Genomic DNA, 17,692 nt, shown 5'->3' on the forward strand with positions numbered 1-17,692 from the left:
AAACCAAATTAGGAGAAGAAAATCGTTCGAAAAAATAATTGGTTTTACTGTTTAATTAACCGAACCGAATCGAGGTTGAAAAATATTTTGAAAAAATCTAAATTTATGATTTCATTGAGTTTCATTCATCCACATATCACAAACATAAAGAAAAAATGGTTAAACATCATTCATTCACAAAGAAAAAGTTAAAAAAGAGGCAATCTAAAATTGGAATTAGAAATTATATACCTTTCACCCCTCACTTTTTGATTTTCTATTGAATTAAAATTTTCAAGTTTCATATATAATAGATATGATAATGTTATAAATATATACATTCGAGACGGGGTATTAATCGCAATTTTCTAATTTTGAAAACCGTAACTGTTTCATAACAGATATTCGTTTTGAAATCATGAACCGGATATTTCTCGTAACCGATTAATTCTATTTTTTTTGTTCGGGACAGAATGGTTTAATTCTCGGGCTTTTTTGCACAATCCTACCTTTGTGTATACATCAACCATACATCACTCCCTATCATCCCAGGTTTAACAACTACAAAAGTCGTTCCATCGTGCATTTGGTTTGTCTAGAAAAAGCAATAATTGGTTGTCTTTCAACATAATATGAACTCGAGTGATACGCATACTGACTGCTTTGTATTGAATTGAATGTGGGTGATATCAAGCCTCCTATTGGAGCTGTCATGAGCTAACTTTGGTTCGAGTCAGCTTAATACTGTCGTGCCAAGCTGGCCTCAATGCCATAGAGGCCTGGCCCTGGATCGGCTGAGCTGGCCACTTTGAGGGCGTATACCGACTCGAACATCGCGGTCCCCGAACAATCTCGGATATGGTCTTCAGAACTTGGTCATTTGGGCCATCTGGTTAGCCCGTTTGGGTCTGAGTTAGGCTCCTCGGCCTTTTCCATTTTTTACTAATATTAATTAGTTAAATAATTTTTCCGGCGAATATCCGAAGAAAATAAATAATTAGAAAAAAGAAAAAGGGAAAATCGTGCCTTCGTTTTCTTCTTCGCCTTCTCGTCATCTCTTCCGTCAGAATCAGAAGCTCTGCAACATCAACCCAGTCCCGTCGAGGTACCTGAACTCCAAAGTGAGCTATTTTCCCTTAATCGCACCATTCTCTTGCATTCTAGCTCATCGTCTCCCTCTCTCTATCACTTTGTTCCGTAGCTCCAGTTGTCTGATTCGGGATTGGATCTTCCAATCGCGCCGATTGGGATCATATAAGATCCAAAAGCAACTGACTTGGATCCTGGCGACAGTGATCTACTCTTTCTATGGATAAACCAGTCACGTGAGGCTTAATTGAGCTCTGCCCATATGCAAAAGATGGAATTTTTCGTCAGCACATGATGAATCTATGGAAGTCTAAGGGCTTTCGTACGGCAGTTCTCAGCATAGATACCAACTTCCATGTATGAAACTAGATATGTATTCCGTTGCTGTCTTAACCGGAGCTTGTAAGCAGAAGATAGAATTTGCGTTGTTTGGATTTATGGTTACATTGTCTTCATTCAGTTAATTGTACTTCAACTGAGGTAGGTTAGTTTTTTGATATGGGGCGTGTTTTGCTGTCGGGGATTTAATAATTTTATCATTATAGGGTTCGAAGGGAGTAATATAGCTTTCTTGATGCTTACAGCAGGGATTGATGACGGTTCCCTCTACACCCACGAGTTCTACTGTTTCGACCTATTCAGGAACACTGTCCTCGACAAGCTTTGATACGAGCGAGCCAAGTCCTGCGACCTCTGGGCTTTTTGCAATGCCTGAACAAGATCTTAATGACAACGAAGAGACGGAACTGCTATCGGTGTCCTGGAACCAAGACTACAGCTGCTTTGCAGCTGGCACCACCAGAGGTTTCCGTATCTATAACTGCGAGCCATTCAAGGAGACTTTCAGGCGGGATTTGAAAAGCGGCGGGTTCAAGATTGTAGAAATGCTTTTCCGTTGCAACATTTTGGCCCTGGTTGGGGGTGCGGCTAATTCTCAGTATCCTCCCCATAAGGTTCTGATCTGGGATGATCATCAGAGTCGGTGCATTGGTGAATTTGCATTTAGGTCAGAAGTACGAGGTGTAAAGCTGAGACGTGATCGTATAGTTGTTGTGCTTGAGCACAAGATCTACGTTTATAATTTCGTCGACCTGAAGCTGCTCCATCAGATTGAAACTCTGTCTAATCCAAGGGGACTTTGTTGCCTTTCGCACCATGCAAACACGTCTGTCTTGGCTTGCCCAGGTCTTCGACGAGGACAAGTTCGTGTGGAACATTTTGGACTGCATATGACAAAGTTTATTAATGCTCATGATAACAATGTAGCATGCTTCACCTTGACCATGGATGGGATGCTTCTTGCAACTGCAAGCACAAAGGGTACTCTTATAAGGATATTTAACACGTTGGATGGGACTCGCTTACAGGAGGTAAATACATGGGAGACGGGATAATGGACACTTTATCTAAGTATATATATTCTTTCTAAATTCATGAAATTGGTCTGATGACTAATAGAAATTTGGATTGCTAAGTTACTGGGGCTAAAAGAAAATTCATTGTATAGGTTGTCTAGGCTCAATTTCACTTTGAATATCTAAACTTAATGCGCTATATATCTGTAGGTCCGTAGAGGAGTGGACAGAGCAGAAATTTCAAGTATTGCTCTCTCACCAAATGTCCAGTGGTTGGCTGTGTCAAGTGACAAAGGAACAGTCCACATATTCAGCCTTCGAGTTAGAGTGGGAGGGGAGGACTCTTCTGCACAGTCAAGTGTTGTTCAAAGCCCGGCCCTTCTATACCAGAATTCCTCAAGTGGCCTTGATCCTTTGATTTCTACAAACACTGGTGCCAACCCTAGTTCATCTCTATCTTTTATGAGAGGTTAGAGAAGCTTTTGCATCTTGGTCTTGTGTTTGATGAATTTCGTGTCCGGGTAGTTTTCATCAAAGAGTTGATCATTTTATGAACTCTGTGCAAGCTTAAAGCTTTAGATGATCTACTTTCCAGAAACTGTAGGATATCTTTTTTAACCCCATGTAAATGATGCCTTTGCAAACTTTTTTAACATTTACAAATTCTCTATTTTGGTCCTTTGCTACTTTTACTGCAGAAGTTCTTACTACTTTTTACTGGTGATAGTGGGTCTTAATATCTGGTCATGGAGTCTAATGACTGAAATATATTTGTTCTACTATCTACTGCAGGGGTTTTACCGAAATATTTCAGCTCAGAATGGTCTTTTGCCCAGTTCCACTTACCAGAAGAGACTCAATTTATTGCTGCATTTGGATCCAAAAATACGATTGTAATGGTTGGCGTGGATGGGAGGTACATATCTTATTTATGCACTTTTCATTTTTCCTTTTAAATCTTTTTGCACTCTCCATGATTGGTAAATTAATGTTATGCGTTCAATTGAATAATTTATTATTGGATGCTTCCTAGGAACCTAATGTTAGAAATTGGTTTTCATCTGAGACAACTTGCAGACCAGTTCATATCTACTTTCTACAGATTTATCATTATATCGAAACATTGTTTTCTACATGTATATCATTTCAACTGCGATCAGTTACAATATCGAGGCCTTTCTTCTCTTTTCTTCTCTTTCCTTTTTTCCTTTTTCGTTTTTTCTCCTGAAACTCTTACTATTGTGAGAGCTTATTAAATGTGCTTGTTTCTTGTGATTAAATACAAAGCCTGTTGCCAAGAAATTTGGAGATAATACTCTAAACAGTAGAGGAATTGGGTTAAACTTCTGTTTGTCCCAATCAGTTGTAGTGTATTTGGTGCTTATAGTAACACACCTTCCTATATCTGTGTTGCTCTTTCAGTGCTGATAGGCATTATTTTCAATATGTAATCAGCTTTTACAGGTGCAGCTTTGATCCCGTGAATGGAGGGGAGATGGTGCAGCAGGAATACGTACGATTTCTCAAAACTGATACTAAGCCCAAATAGGGGTCATGCCTCAGGTGCACGGGTGATAGCTTCCATTTCCTAATGTTCGCGGGATGAAATTCTTCAAACATTTGTAAAAACTGTAAATATGTAACTCCATTGTGGCATTTGAAGATATGCAGAAACTTTATGTGAATCTATATGCAGCCTGTGAATATTCGATAAGATAGTTGACTACTATTAATGTTTATACTACCTATGACCTTGTTGAGTGTTGGCCATATCAGGCTTGCCTTTCTTTCCCCTTTTTGCGGCTTTGACCTTCAATAAGTTGCAATTATCGTTGCAAGAATGCCAATCATCTTTCATTTTAAACCAGAGAAATAGCAAATACATCGCAGAGATCAACATTGCAGTGAGAGAGTACATATGTAACATTCAGGAATTATTGAATTTTACTAGCGTTTCACTTATTATGATACAGAATGTCTATTCTTGGATCTCTGTGACAGCTTCCTGATGTTACGAAGCTTAAAAACAGATTTGCATCATGAAGAGAGTTATATTTTTGACCTCAGGCTCCTGGAATCATCGCAGATGACCATCACCTTCCCGATCACTTTTCTATCTTTGATTGCAGAGAAGGCGAGGTTGGCCTGTCGAAGAAAAATGATCAAGATGAATTTGTAAGTCGAATTAATCATCCAAGAGAAGAAATTAACACCACCAGGATGCGATAGTATAGGAAAGAAAAGATCATGAGGAGCTTCTAACCTCTGAGAGTCTGTAAGAATGAGATACATTGATCGTGATCAAGCCTCTCGATAACCAAGAAAGCAGCTCATTTAGAGATTCTTCAAGCACAGCAGGCCGATGAATCTTGTGGCTGCCCCAGTAAAGTCCATGCACAGTCCAATTCTGAAGAAAAGAAGCAGCCACAAAATGTATATTTCAATCAGTAGAAGACGATCATAAGCCATTTATCGTTCTTCCCATATACAAAAGAAAATGCGGTAATAGAATGCAATCAACACTTAGAATTTCTAATAACCAGCATGCTTTAAAGTTAAGAGGGTCAGCAGGAGTACCTTCACAAGGGCAACATTTGCAGGGATGACAGGGATCTCTCCACTGGCGAAACCGATCACCAAAATTTGCGCACCCCAGTTTAAAAGCTTCATCGTTTCTTTAGTGAGCTTGCCTCCAACTGGATCATACAACACATCGACCCCTTTAAGCTTTCTAGCCTTGAGAAATTCTTTGACACTTTGAGTAACATTTTCTCTGCTCAAGTCTACAACATGATCAATCCCCAGCGATTTCAAGAACTGCACTTTCTCGCCTCCCCTGTACAATCCACATAGCACGGTTATAAAGTTTGACAGAGCTCAGCTACGTTAAGTACGAATCTGAAATGGAATGAAACAGTGGCATAACTGATCTAATATTATGCAGGAGATATTTTATGCCTTAATACCAAAATTGACTCAGAAATATTTCAAGTCTTCTCACATTTTTCCCCGTTATTTAACACTACATATTTCCACTATCATGTGACCATTCAGTTCCATGCCTTTGCCACATACGGCGATAAAGTTTAGAGAGAGGAAATTAGTACACTACCTAGCGACAGCAATTACAGTGGCTCCACGAGCCTTTCCGATTTGAACAGCTGCAATCCCGACTCCACCAGCTGCACCGAGAACCAGCAGAACCTACAATTTGATGACCCAAAAATCCCATTAGTAATTCCTCACCCATTGACCAATGGTCGTCTTCAAAGATAGGCTTAAAGTAGAAAATATCGTTCGTGTGAGGGATACCTGACCAGAGGTCAATCGAGCTCTATGAACAAGGGCAACATGCGATGTCCCAAACGCAACAGGAAGTGCACCAGCAGCCATGAGATCGCACCCTTCTGGGACCCGAAACCTTCATAAGAAACAAAATGCAGTCTCTTCTATGTCAAGAGACAAACATATTCACTGACAATGAGTTCAAATGAATGGAAATTTTAAGGTTCCCCTCATTGGCTAACAATCAATCATACACAGGCAGTGGGACAACAATCATTCCACTAGCCCACAAGACTGCGGTGCGTAAAACAAAACAGCCGAACATTCACCTAGCAGTTCCACTTGAAGTTAAACATTCACAGTAGTACCGGGATTCTGTTTCCGCAGCAGCTTTTGCTCAAACTTCAAAAGCAAAAGTGGATAATATAAAATCAGCTTCCTGGGTTTTGAATGGCCACCTGCAATATACCTAAAAATCTAAGCTTTTTCACGATGACATATCGGATCAAAAGAGCAAACAAGCAACACAATCTGCATTCCAAAAACCAATTTCTGAGCTCTGACATGCCAAAACAAGCAAGGATATGAGCCAATTCAATAATCTTGAGCAGCTAACAAAGGTAAAACTTTTATGGAAATTCCAAATGAAGGGACAGAGAGACTTACAATTCCCTCTCATCGGCCACAATGAACTGAGCAAACGACCCAAGAGCGGTGAAGGAGCAAACTGGGTCTCCCACCTTAAACTTCGAGACGCCGGGACCAACCGACTCCACGGTGCCTGAGTAATCGGACCCGGGAACGAAGGGCAGCGGAGGCTTCTCCTGGTACTTGCCCAGAATCTGCAGGTAATTGGCGTAGTTGATACTGGTGGCCTTCACTCGGACAAGAACCGAGGTGGGCTTGGTCAATTTCGGGATTGGATGATTCTTGTCTAAGAATATTGGGGACCCGTCGGATTCTTCACCGGAGGATGGGACCGGCGAGAGTGTGGGGTCGCCCAGTTTCTTACAGAGCAGAGCTTCCATTTCTGCAGCTCGCTTTGACAATAGAGTGATCCCTCGATCCGAACGATGAAGAAAAATTGCTGTCCTCGAGGTTGAACTTTCTTTTTCATTTCAGCCCTCAAACTCGTGTTTTCTTCAATTAAGTACCCAATGACTATGTAATGATCCGTTTAAGGGCAAACAATAACATTTTCTAAGAATATCAAATTAGACTCGCATATCCCGAGTTCACAAGAAAGGAGCACAAGGAGCGGAAATACCGGAGGCATTACATTCGATATCGAGAAATAGTTCTGTTGACTAATTCAAAAACAACGTGAAAAAGGGCAATACTTTGTGTCGGATTGGAAAGTGTATGAGAAGAAAACATTTATAATAGAAAACTTTCATTGGTTAATAAAAGAAAATGAGTTCGAAGAATTCGTCCAAGTATAATCATACACCTCATCAGCTAAGGTACATACACCCGCTTAAATTTCTTACAGTCATCGCATCAGAAAGGAGGGTCCAGTGATACGATAAGGCTCGGATCCTGAAAACCCAAAGGCATGTCGTAGCCTGACACAAGCCCATCTCCTAGAAGTACAGCACCGGCTCCTAGAGCCCCTGCACCCAATGCAGCCCCGTAGCCCATGGGGCCCCTGCCACCGCGGCCTGCTGCTGATGACGGCATATTAAAATAAGTCCCATTGGTAAATTCAGCTGGGAGATAGGCAGGGCGGTAGTTATAAGTGCCAGCAGGAGGCGGAGGAAGAGGCATTGGAGGGGCCGGTCGAGGTGGGAGGTAGCTGGGCCCAATTGCCCGAGGGTAGGCAGGGCCGCCAACGGAGGGGTTGGAGAAGTTGGGAGGGATTGGGGTGGGGTGAGTGTAGGATAGCTCAACTTCGGGTTTCGACTGGTGGAGGTTTGGTCTTTGGAGATGTGAAGCTGCTGCTAGAGGCAGAGGAGTAGGCCCTGTCGGGTATGGTTCATATGATGTTGATGACGTCAATGCATCATTCGGGGGGGCTAAGGTTATTGAATTCTCGTTATCCACCAGCATGAGTCCTCCATTATAACCTGTAAAACGAGAATCATGATCAACCGGAATTCCATTTCGCTTCTAAAAATAACGTTGTGCGAGTAAAATCGCACTGCTACTATTCGCAGGAAAAGGGGTTTGCTGGACTCATATTAGTTCAATATGGAACATCGATAATTCGTATCCTAAGCTCATCTGCTGCTTTAGCATTTGCAACTCCATGCTATGTCTGTTCCCGTGACCAAGTAAAATGAGCTTTCATACATAAGCAGAATGAAAATAACCTGCAGAAAAGGAATTCGGGTCTTCTCCTCCTTCTGAGACACGAATAGAAATATCTACGAATCCTCTTGGCTTGTTGGAGTTCCTCTTGCGCAGCTGATAGCTCCCCGTTTCCTCACTGGCTGCACATGGAAAGTTTGGATATTCTCATTCTACGACTACCCGAGTGAAAAATTGTTCGATTTCTAAACTGAACCGCGCGAATTGAGAAAAACAGTAATCAGATGAAACCGAACTTCTTTTTCGGCTTCAGCTGCATCAGCAAGAGATTTTCAAACATTTCGGGATACCTTTTACAGCAATATGCCATAACCATTTCAGTGTTAGTTCAAGTAAACCGAAAGCGGTTTCCATCACAGATGAGGTTTGGTGCTCGAACGAACACAACACAACTCGGGAACACCTAACAGCCTTTTCTGTTAAACGGAGATACACACGGTACAGGAAAGTCGAGATCGAGAAATTTCATCCTTACTCCTGCGCTTGGTGAGGAACTCCCTCAGGACAACAGTGGCAGTCCCCTGGAGCTTCTCCCGGAGGAAAATGGGGTCCCTACTATACACCTCAACCCGCAAAGCCACATCCTTAGACTCCGCATTCCTCGAGTCATCGACCAAAGCCGAGAACTTCGTCCTCCAAACCGGGTTCCCATTTGCAGGAGCATCGATCTTGGTGCAGTACTTGTCGTCCGGGTCGATCCACCCGACAGCGAACCACTGTGTCTTCCAGAACAGCGAGGAGGACCGCCCGAGCCCCCGCGCGGAGATCAGGCAGACCTCGACAAAGATCTTGCCCATCAAGCTGTTAGGAAAGTAGAGGGAACAGGCATAATCCGGGGCTTGTTTTCTCTCCTTGTCGAAATGCAAGGTTTCTAGGAAAGAGTTCCTGTGGAAGGAAAAGGAGGACAAAACCTTTTGGCTTTGCAATGTGTAAAGGGCTATGCTTTACCTTTTCTTTGATGGGAGATTATATTAAAAAGATTAGGTTAGAATTATATTACTAAGATTAATGTCTTGCTTCTGGGTTCCAGCAAAAGTGTTTCACTGCTCACGCCTCTAGGAGTTTCAGTAAAGTTGGGACATTTTCATCATAGTGGCCCCACTGAACAGTAATCTGAAACGATTCAACCGATGTCTACATAATTCCAGGACCGAAACAGGACCCGACGAAGCATATGGATCCACTCGGCGTGGTATCCTGGCTTTCGGTTTCAGACGATCAAATTAGAATTCATTACCTTGAATTTAGTCTTATCATCACGCATGACAAATAGCAAAGTTGTGACCAGATATATGAGAAGCGTGCTATGACCCGAACTCAGACTTTACAGCAATCAATGCGACAATTCAAGCTGTTAAAGAGTTGCCGAAGGTATGTTAGTTACGAGGCTGCCAGGACCTGCTTGGATTTTCTGAATCAGAAGATGAACGCCGTGCTTAGGTTCTACAATCATCCTATAGGCAGGGCAGTGTTGATATTTCGGAGACAGGCAGAAACTATATCTGGATACAATGAGGGACAGGACTACCTTCAGTTGGACCATGGCAAAGTTCCGGCCTAGGCACAGTCGAGGTCCCAGCCCGAATGGGATATAGGCCTGGGGATACTTGCACGCTTTCGAGACGCCGTCCACGAACCTCTCGGGCTTGAACTTGTTTGCATCGGGCCACCATATGTCCGGATCTCGGTGGAGGGTCGGGATCAGAGTCCATATGCACACATTTTTGGGGACTATTATGTTGCCGACTTTCGTGTCTTCTAGTGCCTCCCTCGATACAAATGCTGCCGGGGGGTACAGGCGGAGGGCTTCCTGAATCACCATTGTCACCTGTTGAGGAGTTGAATGTAGTTATTATATAGAGTTCATCACGAACGAGATAGTAAATAAGCGAAACGAAATGGCTGCACGGAATGGGACTATCCTCTTGAGTTCCACAACATTTGGCTTAATTTATCCTCTCATATTACCAGAACATGGCCTCTGATCCAGAAACTGCCATCGGTACCGGAAAATAAAATTTAAAGCAAAATGTTGATATACCGTTTTCAACTGCGTTAGTGACTCTGGGTCCAGAATGTTGCCTCCCCCAAAGACCCGTCTCACCTCCTCCCTGACACGTTGCTGCCACTCAGGGTGGAGCGCAAGCAGCATCAGGCACCAGGATGCGGCCACAGCCGTGGCCTCGTGGCCAGCAAAGTAGATGTTCTTGCAGTTATCGACTATGAACTGCCGCCTAAAGAGGTCCTTGTCAAGGCCCTGATCGCTATATACAGCTCCCTCCATTATCATCTGCATCAGATCCTTGTCTGAGCACTCACGCTCGCGCTCTTCTATGACCTTCCATATCAGCGACTCGATTTCTTTCTCCAAGTTGTTCACTTCCCTTGACTTCTTTGCCGGGAGAAACCTGTCAAGACAACAGAATTCTACCAGATCAGTTTGACCGTCTAATCACTAACGTCAAACTATGGTGTGCAGTATACTTAATTAGTCCACGCCTGGGAATGTAACATTGCGATGTCAGCTGTTTCGCAGTAATTAATCATTATGAGGGCGTACCCTGTAGTCCCATTAGAATAATCTAGGATCAACCCGTTACATGGGATTAGCTCCAAGACCGAATTATTGTCTGGTAGTCCATAAGTGCAGAAACAAATGAGGCAGAGAGTGCATGTGATATCTGGTACGATGGAATGGAAACAGACTATCATGGAAATGGGCAAATCGAAAAACTGAGCTGAAGGACATACCCGAAGAAGTTGTGGCCAAAGAGAAAACTCTGCTTGGAGATGATCATCTGGAGGCTCCTAAGCTTGGAGAAGATCTCTTTGCCTTTGGAGTACGAACTGCCGAAACAAGCTCTAGAGATCACATCTGCTGAGAATTCCCTCAGATCCTCATCTACTCTAATGTCTGCTGCTGCCTTTCCACCTTCTGCCGCTGCTGCCTCTATTCTCTCATCCCAACTCCTAAGCAATTGCTGTGCTGACTCTCCCATTAAGCCCACCATCCCCTGACCCATCCGACATAGCAAAGTCATGCAGACATTAAGTCGGTGTTCGAAACACAAAGGTGGTATTATGGCAGTTGGCTATGAATATTACTCATTTCGATGACTCAACCTCCATAGTCCCAAGTTAGATAGCCGCGAAACAGTATAAAAGTCAGTGATGATAGTGATCATTGCATGAGGACTTAACCAAGCTGATTCTTGTACTAGGAACATGAATATTTCAATCACACTGCCATTTTACCATATTGCACAGTCGCGCACAGTCTAAGAATTAGCCAGATATTCCATGAGCTGTGAGCATCTCCCGCCAAAAAGAAAAATCAATTTCGTACCTTAACTTTGTCCATGAAGAACTCGGGGGCAACGATCTTCCTCTGCTGGGCCCAGGAAGGGCCATTGGACCTAAGAATGCCATTCCCAAGCATGGGAGCAAGCCTCTTGGTCAGATAGGAAGGCTTCCCCAGCAGAGTGAAGCACTGGTTAAGTTCCTTCACTAGCTCTGGCTGGTTTATGTACAAGTGCTGCCTAGCCCCGGTCGAGTAAGTGTACACCGGACCTGCAAAACATTTCGAGGAGTTAAACAGGGCCGGCAATGCCAGACACGGTCTGGTGGGCAAAACAACCACGCAAAAACTCAACATTTCTAGGAGGTGCAAAACTTAACGCAATTAATGAGTTCATTATCCGTCTAGTGTAGAAAAAAAATTCGCCAACTGACCCAGCATCACTATAGTCAAGCTTGGAATTTATGCTTGATTCGGGTTCCGGTTTGGCATGGTATCAAATTGAACAGTGTGTGCTCTTAGAAGGACGATCCAAAATTACATAATATGTTGCAGGATGGACTATGCACTACGCAAAATGCATCAGTGCGCTAGTACAGAATCATGCCAGTTGAGATCATATGCCGTATTTGAACGTGTAAAATGAATTGATCGAAAACAAAAGACGGAGGGATCGACATGCCAAACCGGGAGGACACAAGTATCGCGGACATTCGACCCTACAAAGTGTCGATATTTGCCAAATGGGCTGTCGACCCTGACGATTGATGGGCCAAGCAGTTGTTCTCGTATGTCTGGAAAATACAGCTGATTGTAGGCCCAACTAGGATTGGAGCCAGCTAACTTTGGACCCAATCCCAGTCAGCCTCGAGCTGGCCTCGTACCACTCTTAGATCGTGTTTGATAACACTTAATAATCAATAAATTAAATACTTAAAGATTCCATTACACCGACTTAGTACTTCCTTTTGTTTCTAATTACCTCGATAGTTTATAATTTATACATAAGTTTGTCTCGATAGATTCGATGTTACTGGCTCTTCTCGAGCTGTGCAAACGTATGTTGCTTGTCGATCAAGCAGAAGAGATGTTTCGTGTACAACAAAATGGATATATATAATTATATCAATCAGTTTTGCATAAAGTATATAAAAAAATCATAAATATTATTTATAAAAAAAATCACGGTTCTTTCCCGTACAACTCTCCCAAATTTGAACAGACAACATTACTAATTTTTAATTTAGCTTTATTTTCCGATAAAAAATAGTTTATTTTATATATAATTGTGCATATTATATGGTGCTCAATACATAGGTGTGTGTGTGTGTTTGTTTTTGTGTGTTCAGTCTCTGTCACCCCAATATTTGGACATTCTATACGCTAAAAGAATATAATAATTATCATAATTATTGTATTTATATTTACTAGTGTTGTCGAACTATTATTATTATATTATCATGTCAGAAAAAGTTACTGCAAATTGCCGATTAATGTTTTCTAGTTGTCATGCAAGTCGAAAATATTTAAATGTACATCATAATCAAGATTAGTATTCAATCAAGGGACAGGCTTATATAATTAATCATAGTAAAATTTTGGATACGAATTTCAAGGGTTTTAATTTATGAACGTCGAAATAGTTGACTTTACCCTTTGATTTAGGGGGTTGGGGAATTATTTTGGTTGACTGACTAAACTTATTTATATTAACTTTATTTTTGAGTAAATATTCATATCACTAGTTTCAAAACTAACAAAAAAAAAAGACATACATTGAACTATTAAAACACTTTATCTATATAACAGTATTTAATCTTATATTTTTTACAAATAAGAATGTAAATCAAGTAAGCAAAATTATTTTAACCAAAATTAGTGTAATTAATTTATTTTTTATTCACTCTAAAAGGACTTAAATTTTAATATTGAAATTGTAAAAGACGCTTTGATATTTAGAGTTTGCTTTATATCTTCTAAATATAATTAAATGTTCATATCATAAAAGTTTCAATTTAAACTATATAAGTATACTTATCATTTTTATTAAATTTACTTATTTTCATATTTGAATTCTGCCAAATTAATGTACCTTATCAATGTAATTTATTATCATTGTTATTTTTTTGTACTCTGGAAAAAGTATTTTCATCAAATTAATGTTTATTGTTGAAGACCGAGCATGATTAACCTATCCTTGACTCGATCATGGAAATGGATTAGTCAAAATGCATGCAAACTCACATCGACATCACATGATCACATATAAAAATAGTTAAATTATCTGTATATTTTTACAAATATGATTTTATTTGTACTTACAATTCATGTGTTATGGAATATATTTTTTTCCATAAAAATTGAATGAATCGGTTCGTAAATCAAATTTAAGATTATTTCATATACTTAGTCACTGTTATATTGATGAACATAATTTTTATTTTTAATTTATCATAATCTTCATTATATTGTTGAATATAATCTTGATTTTCAATATTATTAACGATAATGCTATATGTTTTAAATAATGAATTATTTTACTATATATATTTTAATTTCAACAGTACTTATCCGTCACCATCCATACCAAGTTCTTTCTTATTACCCACCATTTTCTAATTAAATTTGCATTATTGTTGTATCTAATTTATTTTCAAGCAAATAATAATTGAAAATTTGCTATTTCTAATTTTAATATAATAATTTTTTTTACAATTTTGTAGTACTTATGCAATGTAGTTATTTTGCAGTTAAAGAAAAGGCGTTGGAGTTAACGAAAAAAAAAAGAAAAAAGAAAGAGCACTGGAAATAAGAAAATTAATGTGCTGAGCTTGCAATTACCATTTTCCTCCTTTTCAATTCCCAATTGACTTTTTCCTTGCATTTACTTCTATTTATTGGAATTGTTTGTAACATTTAATTCCATTTAATATGCTGAGCTTGCGATGCACTTTTTCTAGCTAGGACTAATTAAATTGGCCTTATAGCCCACAAAAATACTAAATCCTCCTAAGAGATGTGCCTTATAATAATTCATAACCTATAATTTTTATGAAAAGTCAATGTTTAATTTTAAGAAAATGACATAATCTTGTGAATGTTTCGACTATTTTCTATTTTCTTATATATTTTATATGAGATAATAATTTAAAAATAAAAGTTGCACATGGATTAAATTAATATTGTGGTTAAATTAACATTAATTAATTATTTTTAATTTAACATGAGTTAATTAATGATGTCGGTTAATTAATACTAACAATGTAATAAATGAAGATGCTTAATTCATGTCAATGGGTGTGCGGAAGAGTTGGGCGATAAGAGCTGAGGATGACAAATTTGAATCTCTTGCAATTATATATTATAAATATATAAATAGAAAAAGATTAACAACAGTGGAGTGAATAAGTAGACTAAGATATTTGTATAATTAAAGATATATTAAACATCAACCGAGGCATCTTGCCCAACAGAGAAAATGACATATATATAATAATATTTCCGGATAAAGGATAATACTATGGTAATCTTTTTCTTTCAGTAGTAAAAACATGAAATTGATCTGGTCATTCTTATGTTACTCAAAGCGTTTATATAGACATGAAATACATTATTCTTTTAGCCAAACTTAACCATGCAATATATGTATATAATATGAGGGAAAGTATAAACTTGACTAGAACGATTTATCTTTTTCCTTTTTTGATTTTGATTATTGACTTATCTCTTAAAGACTTATCCATGGACGATCATATTTGCCCATCACGTATTCTTACTGTCATATCCATTTAGGAAAGCAAAGTGAGAAACCAAAGAACTATATCTATCAATAGCTATCTAAAGCTATACAAAGCTAGATATGCACGCCATGAAAAAGATTTATACTGACAGGAAATCGCAATAGATTTACCTTTATCTATCTCCGACTTATTCTATTTAGAATTGAAGAGTCCGATTGAATATAATTTAATCATTTTTCAATTTAAATGCTTTTCTATTATGAAAGGACCACCAAAAAATAATACGACGAAAGACCTCTTTTTTTGGTGAATACGATAGACCTCTTTTAATTATAAAGTTAAAAACCTCTTTCGAATGCAGGGCGCAGAATCAATTCATCACTTGAACTAATCATATGCATGAACCATTAAGTCCCCTAAGTTCAAGTTTGGTGTTACATAGCTTCACCACTTCGACCACCACTCTCAATTGCAGAGGGAGAGATATTTTCCTCGTCGGTTTTCGACTAAAAGTTGGAAGATCGGTCCTTTAGACTTATATATTCTTTTCTTCACTTTGAAAATCATAACGAACTAGTTGATTATGGTTGAGAATTCGGGCCAAGTTTGGCATGAAATCTTTTATGTATCCATGACATGTGTCACATCATACGATCAATCAGTAGAATGGAGGGTAACAATCATAGATGATTACCACTAAAAACGTATATTTAATCAGACAGTTCATGGTCGACTGGGTGATATTGCAATTAGTATACACCATGATGCAATACATTCTCCTCTGCTAGGAAAATAAGCACAAAAACTGTTGATGCCTGTTCCTAATAATCCTGACTTTATCTACATTTGTCTTGCATCATCTTTGCTTTCCGTCTACGAATTCTTTGCCACCTTCTTTCTTCCTTGCCCTTCCAAAAAATTCCCAATAAAAAAACAAATGCTTTATGGGTCCATCTATTATTTTATTTTATTTTTTCTTCTCTTTTTTTTAATCTCTTTGGGAAAAAAGCATGAGTCCAGTACAAAACATAGGAAAAGCAAATTAAACAGGCATGAAATCTCATGGGAACCGAATTTCAAGACCACTTAATTTCGAATCGGCAACTTACACTACTGCACTAAGTTTCCATTCCTTTATTTTCCCCATAATTATACTCCTTGGATTTCATCCTCCCATAGCCTACTTATCTTAGCAAGTCGCAGTGGTGGATTACGGAGTGATGTTGCAGAGACTACGAAAAAGAAATGCAAGTGTATATATATATATATATATATCATGCAGAACAATTGTAATTTTAGATTACTACTTATTCATTTTACTGATCTTCCTTTTCCATCTTATCGAGGAAAGGCCCCGTGTCGAATGAACCAAACACTGATGCGCAAAGAATGAATCGGTATAGATATTTAGGGGAAGAGAGAAAGAGGGAATTAAACAGCGTAAGCGTACCGTATTCTTTCCTCCACTGTTCGAAGTAGGGGAAGAGGGTGGAGGTGTAGTCATGAGCGACAAACTCTCCTCCGCCCCGTTGGCGGGAACATGCGGAGGCCTTGTCGTCGAGAGCAGCCCTCGTCTGTATCCTCTGCATCTCCGGGACGTTCCCATAGAGAAGGGAAGGCGGCGGCCCACCGATGCCTTGCATGTTCAGCCTCTTCCGCAGCCTCTCCGAGCTCTTCCATGTACTGTTGTATAGCCGAAACAGAGTGCTCAACGCAGCCACAACGGCCATGGCACAAACTGTTCTGATGATCAACAGTGAAAGAGTTTCCATCTCCACTTTGCTATGTACTCTGTTGTCTCTCTTGTTCGATTATATAATTTCTCAGTGGATCCTCCCAGCTTCTCCCTCTCTCGTGTATGCCCATACACACACGTCTTCATATGGTGTGTGTGTATATATATATACACACGTGCATGATGACCTAAAGTAAAAAGAAAAATAATTATCAAAGAAAGTATAGTGTAGTTATATAGGTCTAGCCTGGTAATAAGGAAGTTTCAAATTTTGGGGCACTATAATTTCTCAGTGGATCCTCCCAGCTTCTCCCTCTCTCGTGTATGCCCATACACACACGTCTTCATATGGTGTGTGTATATATATACACACACACGTGCATGATGACCTAAAGTAAAAAGAAAAATAATTATCAAAGAAAGTATAGTGTAGTTGCATAGGCCTAGCCTGGTAACAAAGAAATTTCAAATTCTGTGAAGCTGCATGTGCCATCCTATTCGGTATTATGATTTTTATTTGGCAAATGCATTTGGCAAACTGCCATGTCAGTTGGCATATACTCTGTGAGTAGTGCATAGGTTCGAAACCAACACCTTTAGTCTCACGAAAAAATAAAATAAAAGAGATAAGGGGGTGAATAGTAATATAGAGATTCCAGTTTAGATTTTGGACTAATCATATCCCTTTATAAGATTTTTTATTTCCTTGTACACAAAATCATGAATCACTTTTGTAACTCAAAAAATAAAATAAAATATTTTAAAAAAATGCATCATCACATGCAATAAACAGTGATCTGAATTGATATAAATGAGTTTAAAAGTGTTGGATTTTATTCAATAATTATGATCCGATATATATATATATATATATATATTAATTAATTAATTATGTATCATG

The 17,692-nt window shown here is 39.3% G+C and overlaps 4 protein-coding genes across 13 annotated transcripts; 1 reads left to right on the forward strand and 3 right to left on the reverse strand.

Annotated features, from left to right (window-relative positions):
• The first annotated feature begins 950 nt into the window (after positions 1-950).
• On the forward strand, positions 951-4,171 carry LOC116189537 (autophagy-related protein 18c-like). Of its 10 annotated transcripts, none has more exons than XM_031519237.1 (6): positions 951-1,084; positions 1,181-1,425; positions 1,653-2,438; positions 2,634-2,856; positions 3,216-3,339; positions 3,879-4,171. In XM_031519237.1, exons 2-6 carry the CDS (start codon positions 1,360-1,362, stop codon positions 3,970-3,972), a joined length of 1,293 nt encoding a protein of 430 aa, XP_031375097.1. In that variant the 5' UTR covers positions 951-1,084; positions 1,181-1,359; the 3' UTR covers positions 3,973-4,171. The 10 variants fall into 10 exon arrangements, with proteins under 10 accessions (XP_031375097.1, XP_031375099.1, XP_031375101.1 ...); XM_031519239.1 differs by having other exon boundaries at positions 952-1,084; positions 1,181-1,548; positions 2,634-2,892; positions 3,879-4,169; XM_031519241.1 differs by having other exon boundaries at positions 952-1,084; positions 1,181-1,548; positions 1,656-2,438; positions 2,634-2,892; positions 3,879-4,169.
• A 123-nt stretch (positions 4,172-4,294) lies between these two features.
• LOC116189538 (quinone oxidoreductase-like protein 2 homolog) lies at positions 4,295-6,774 on the reverse strand. The gene is made up of 6 exons (XM_031519248.1): positions 6,375-6,774; positions 5,736-5,844; positions 5,536-5,627; positions 5,001-5,259; positions 4,687-4,830; positions 4,295-4,568 (listed from the first exon to the last, which is right to left on the reverse strand). Exons 1-6 carry the CDS (start codon positions 6,734-6,736, stop codon positions 4,473-4,475), a joined length of 1,062 nt encoding a protein of 353 aa, XP_031375108.1. The 5' UTR covers positions 6,737-6,774; the 3' UTR covers positions 4,295-4,472.
• A 297-nt stretch (positions 6,775-7,071) lies between these two features.
• Positions 7,072-9,684, reverse strand: LOC116189539. Its single transcript, XM_031519249.1, has 4 exons — positions 9,547-9,684; positions 8,494-8,903; positions 8,021-8,140; positions 7,072-7,774 (listed from the first exon to the last, which is right to left on the reverse strand). Exons 2-4 carry the CDS (start codon positions 8,813-8,815, stop codon positions 7,209-7,211), a joined length of 1,008 nt encoding a protein of 335 aa, XP_031375109.1. The 5' UTR covers positions 8,816-8,903; positions 9,547-9,684; the 3' UTR covers positions 7,072-7,208.
• On the reverse strand, positions 9,227-17,096 carry LOC116189536 (cytochrome P450 714A1-like). Its single transcript, XM_031519234.1, has 5 exons — positions 16,507-17,096; positions 11,365-11,588; positions 10,770-11,032; positions 10,060-10,426; positions 9,227-9,846 (listed from the first exon to the last, which is right to left on the reverse strand). Exons 1-5 carry the CDS (start codon positions 16,826-16,828, stop codon positions 9,373-9,375), a joined length of 1,650 nt encoding a protein of 549 aa, XP_031375094.1. The 5' UTR covers positions 16,829-17,096; the 3' UTR covers positions 9,227-9,372.
• Positions 17,097-17,692: the final 596 nt, after the last annotated feature.

Source organism: Punica granatum, chromosome 8 (assembly GCF_007655135.1).
Source record: "Punica granatum isolate Tunisia-2019 chromosome 8, ASM765513v2, whole genome shotgun sequence".
NCBI lineage: Eukaryota > Viridiplantae > Streptophyta > Magnoliopsida > Myrtales > Lythraceae > Punica > Punica granatum.

Excerpts from the sequence above, each read along its gene's own strand:
- LOC116189537 (XM_031519235.1), top strand. The coding sequence starts at position 1,360 with ATGATGAATCTATGGAAGTCTAAGGGCTTTCGTACGGCAGTTCTCAGC. Across the intron at positions 1,426-1,652 it reads GCATAGATACCAACTTCCAT|CAGGGATTGATGACGGTTCC; the intron begins GTATGAAACTAG and ends TGATGCTTACAG. Across the intron at positions 3,340-3,878 it reads ATGGTTGGCGTGGATGGGAG|CTTTTACAGGTGCAGCTTTG; the intron begins GTACATATCTTA and ends ATATGTAATCAG.
- LOC116189538 (XM_031519248.1), bottom strand. The coding sequence starts at position 6,736 with ATGGAAGCTCTGCTCTGTAAGAAACTGGGCGACCCCACACTCTCGCCG. Across the intron at positions 5,628-5,735 it reads CTCGATTGACCTCTGGTCAG|GTTCTGCTGGTTCTCGGTGC; the intron begins GTATCCCTCACA and ends ATCAAATTGTAG. Across the intron at positions 4,831-5,000 it reads CAAATGTTGCCCTTGTGAAG|AATTGGACTGTGCATGGACT; the intron begins GTACTCCTGCTG and ends TCTTTTCTTCAG.
- LOC116189539 (XM_031519249.1), bottom strand. The coding sequence starts at position 8,815 with ATGGGCAAGATCTTTGTCGAGGTCTGCCTGATCTCCGCGCGGGGGCTC. Across the intron at positions 8,141-8,493 it reads GTTCCTCACCAAGCGCAGGA|CCAGTGAGGAAACGGGGAGC; the intron begins GTAAGGATGAAA and ends TTCCATGTGCAG. Across the intron at positions 7,775-8,020 it reads CCCGAATTCCTTTTCTGCAG|GTTATAATGGAGGACTCATG; the intron begins GTTATTTTCATT and ends CTCGTTTTACAG.
- LOC116189536 (XM_031519234.1), bottom strand. The coding sequence starts at position 16,828 with ATGGAAACTCTTTCACTGTTGATCATCAGAACAGTTTGTGCCATGGCC. Across the intron at positions 11,033-11,364 it reads TCTTCATGGACAAAGTTAAG|GGGATGGTGGGCTTAATGGG; the intron begins GTACGAAATTGA and ends CGGATGGGTCAG. Across the intron at positions 10,427-10,769 it reads TTTGGCCACAACTTCTTCGG|GTTTCTCCCGGCAAAGAAGT; the intron begins GTATGTCCTTCA and ends TTGTCTTGACAG.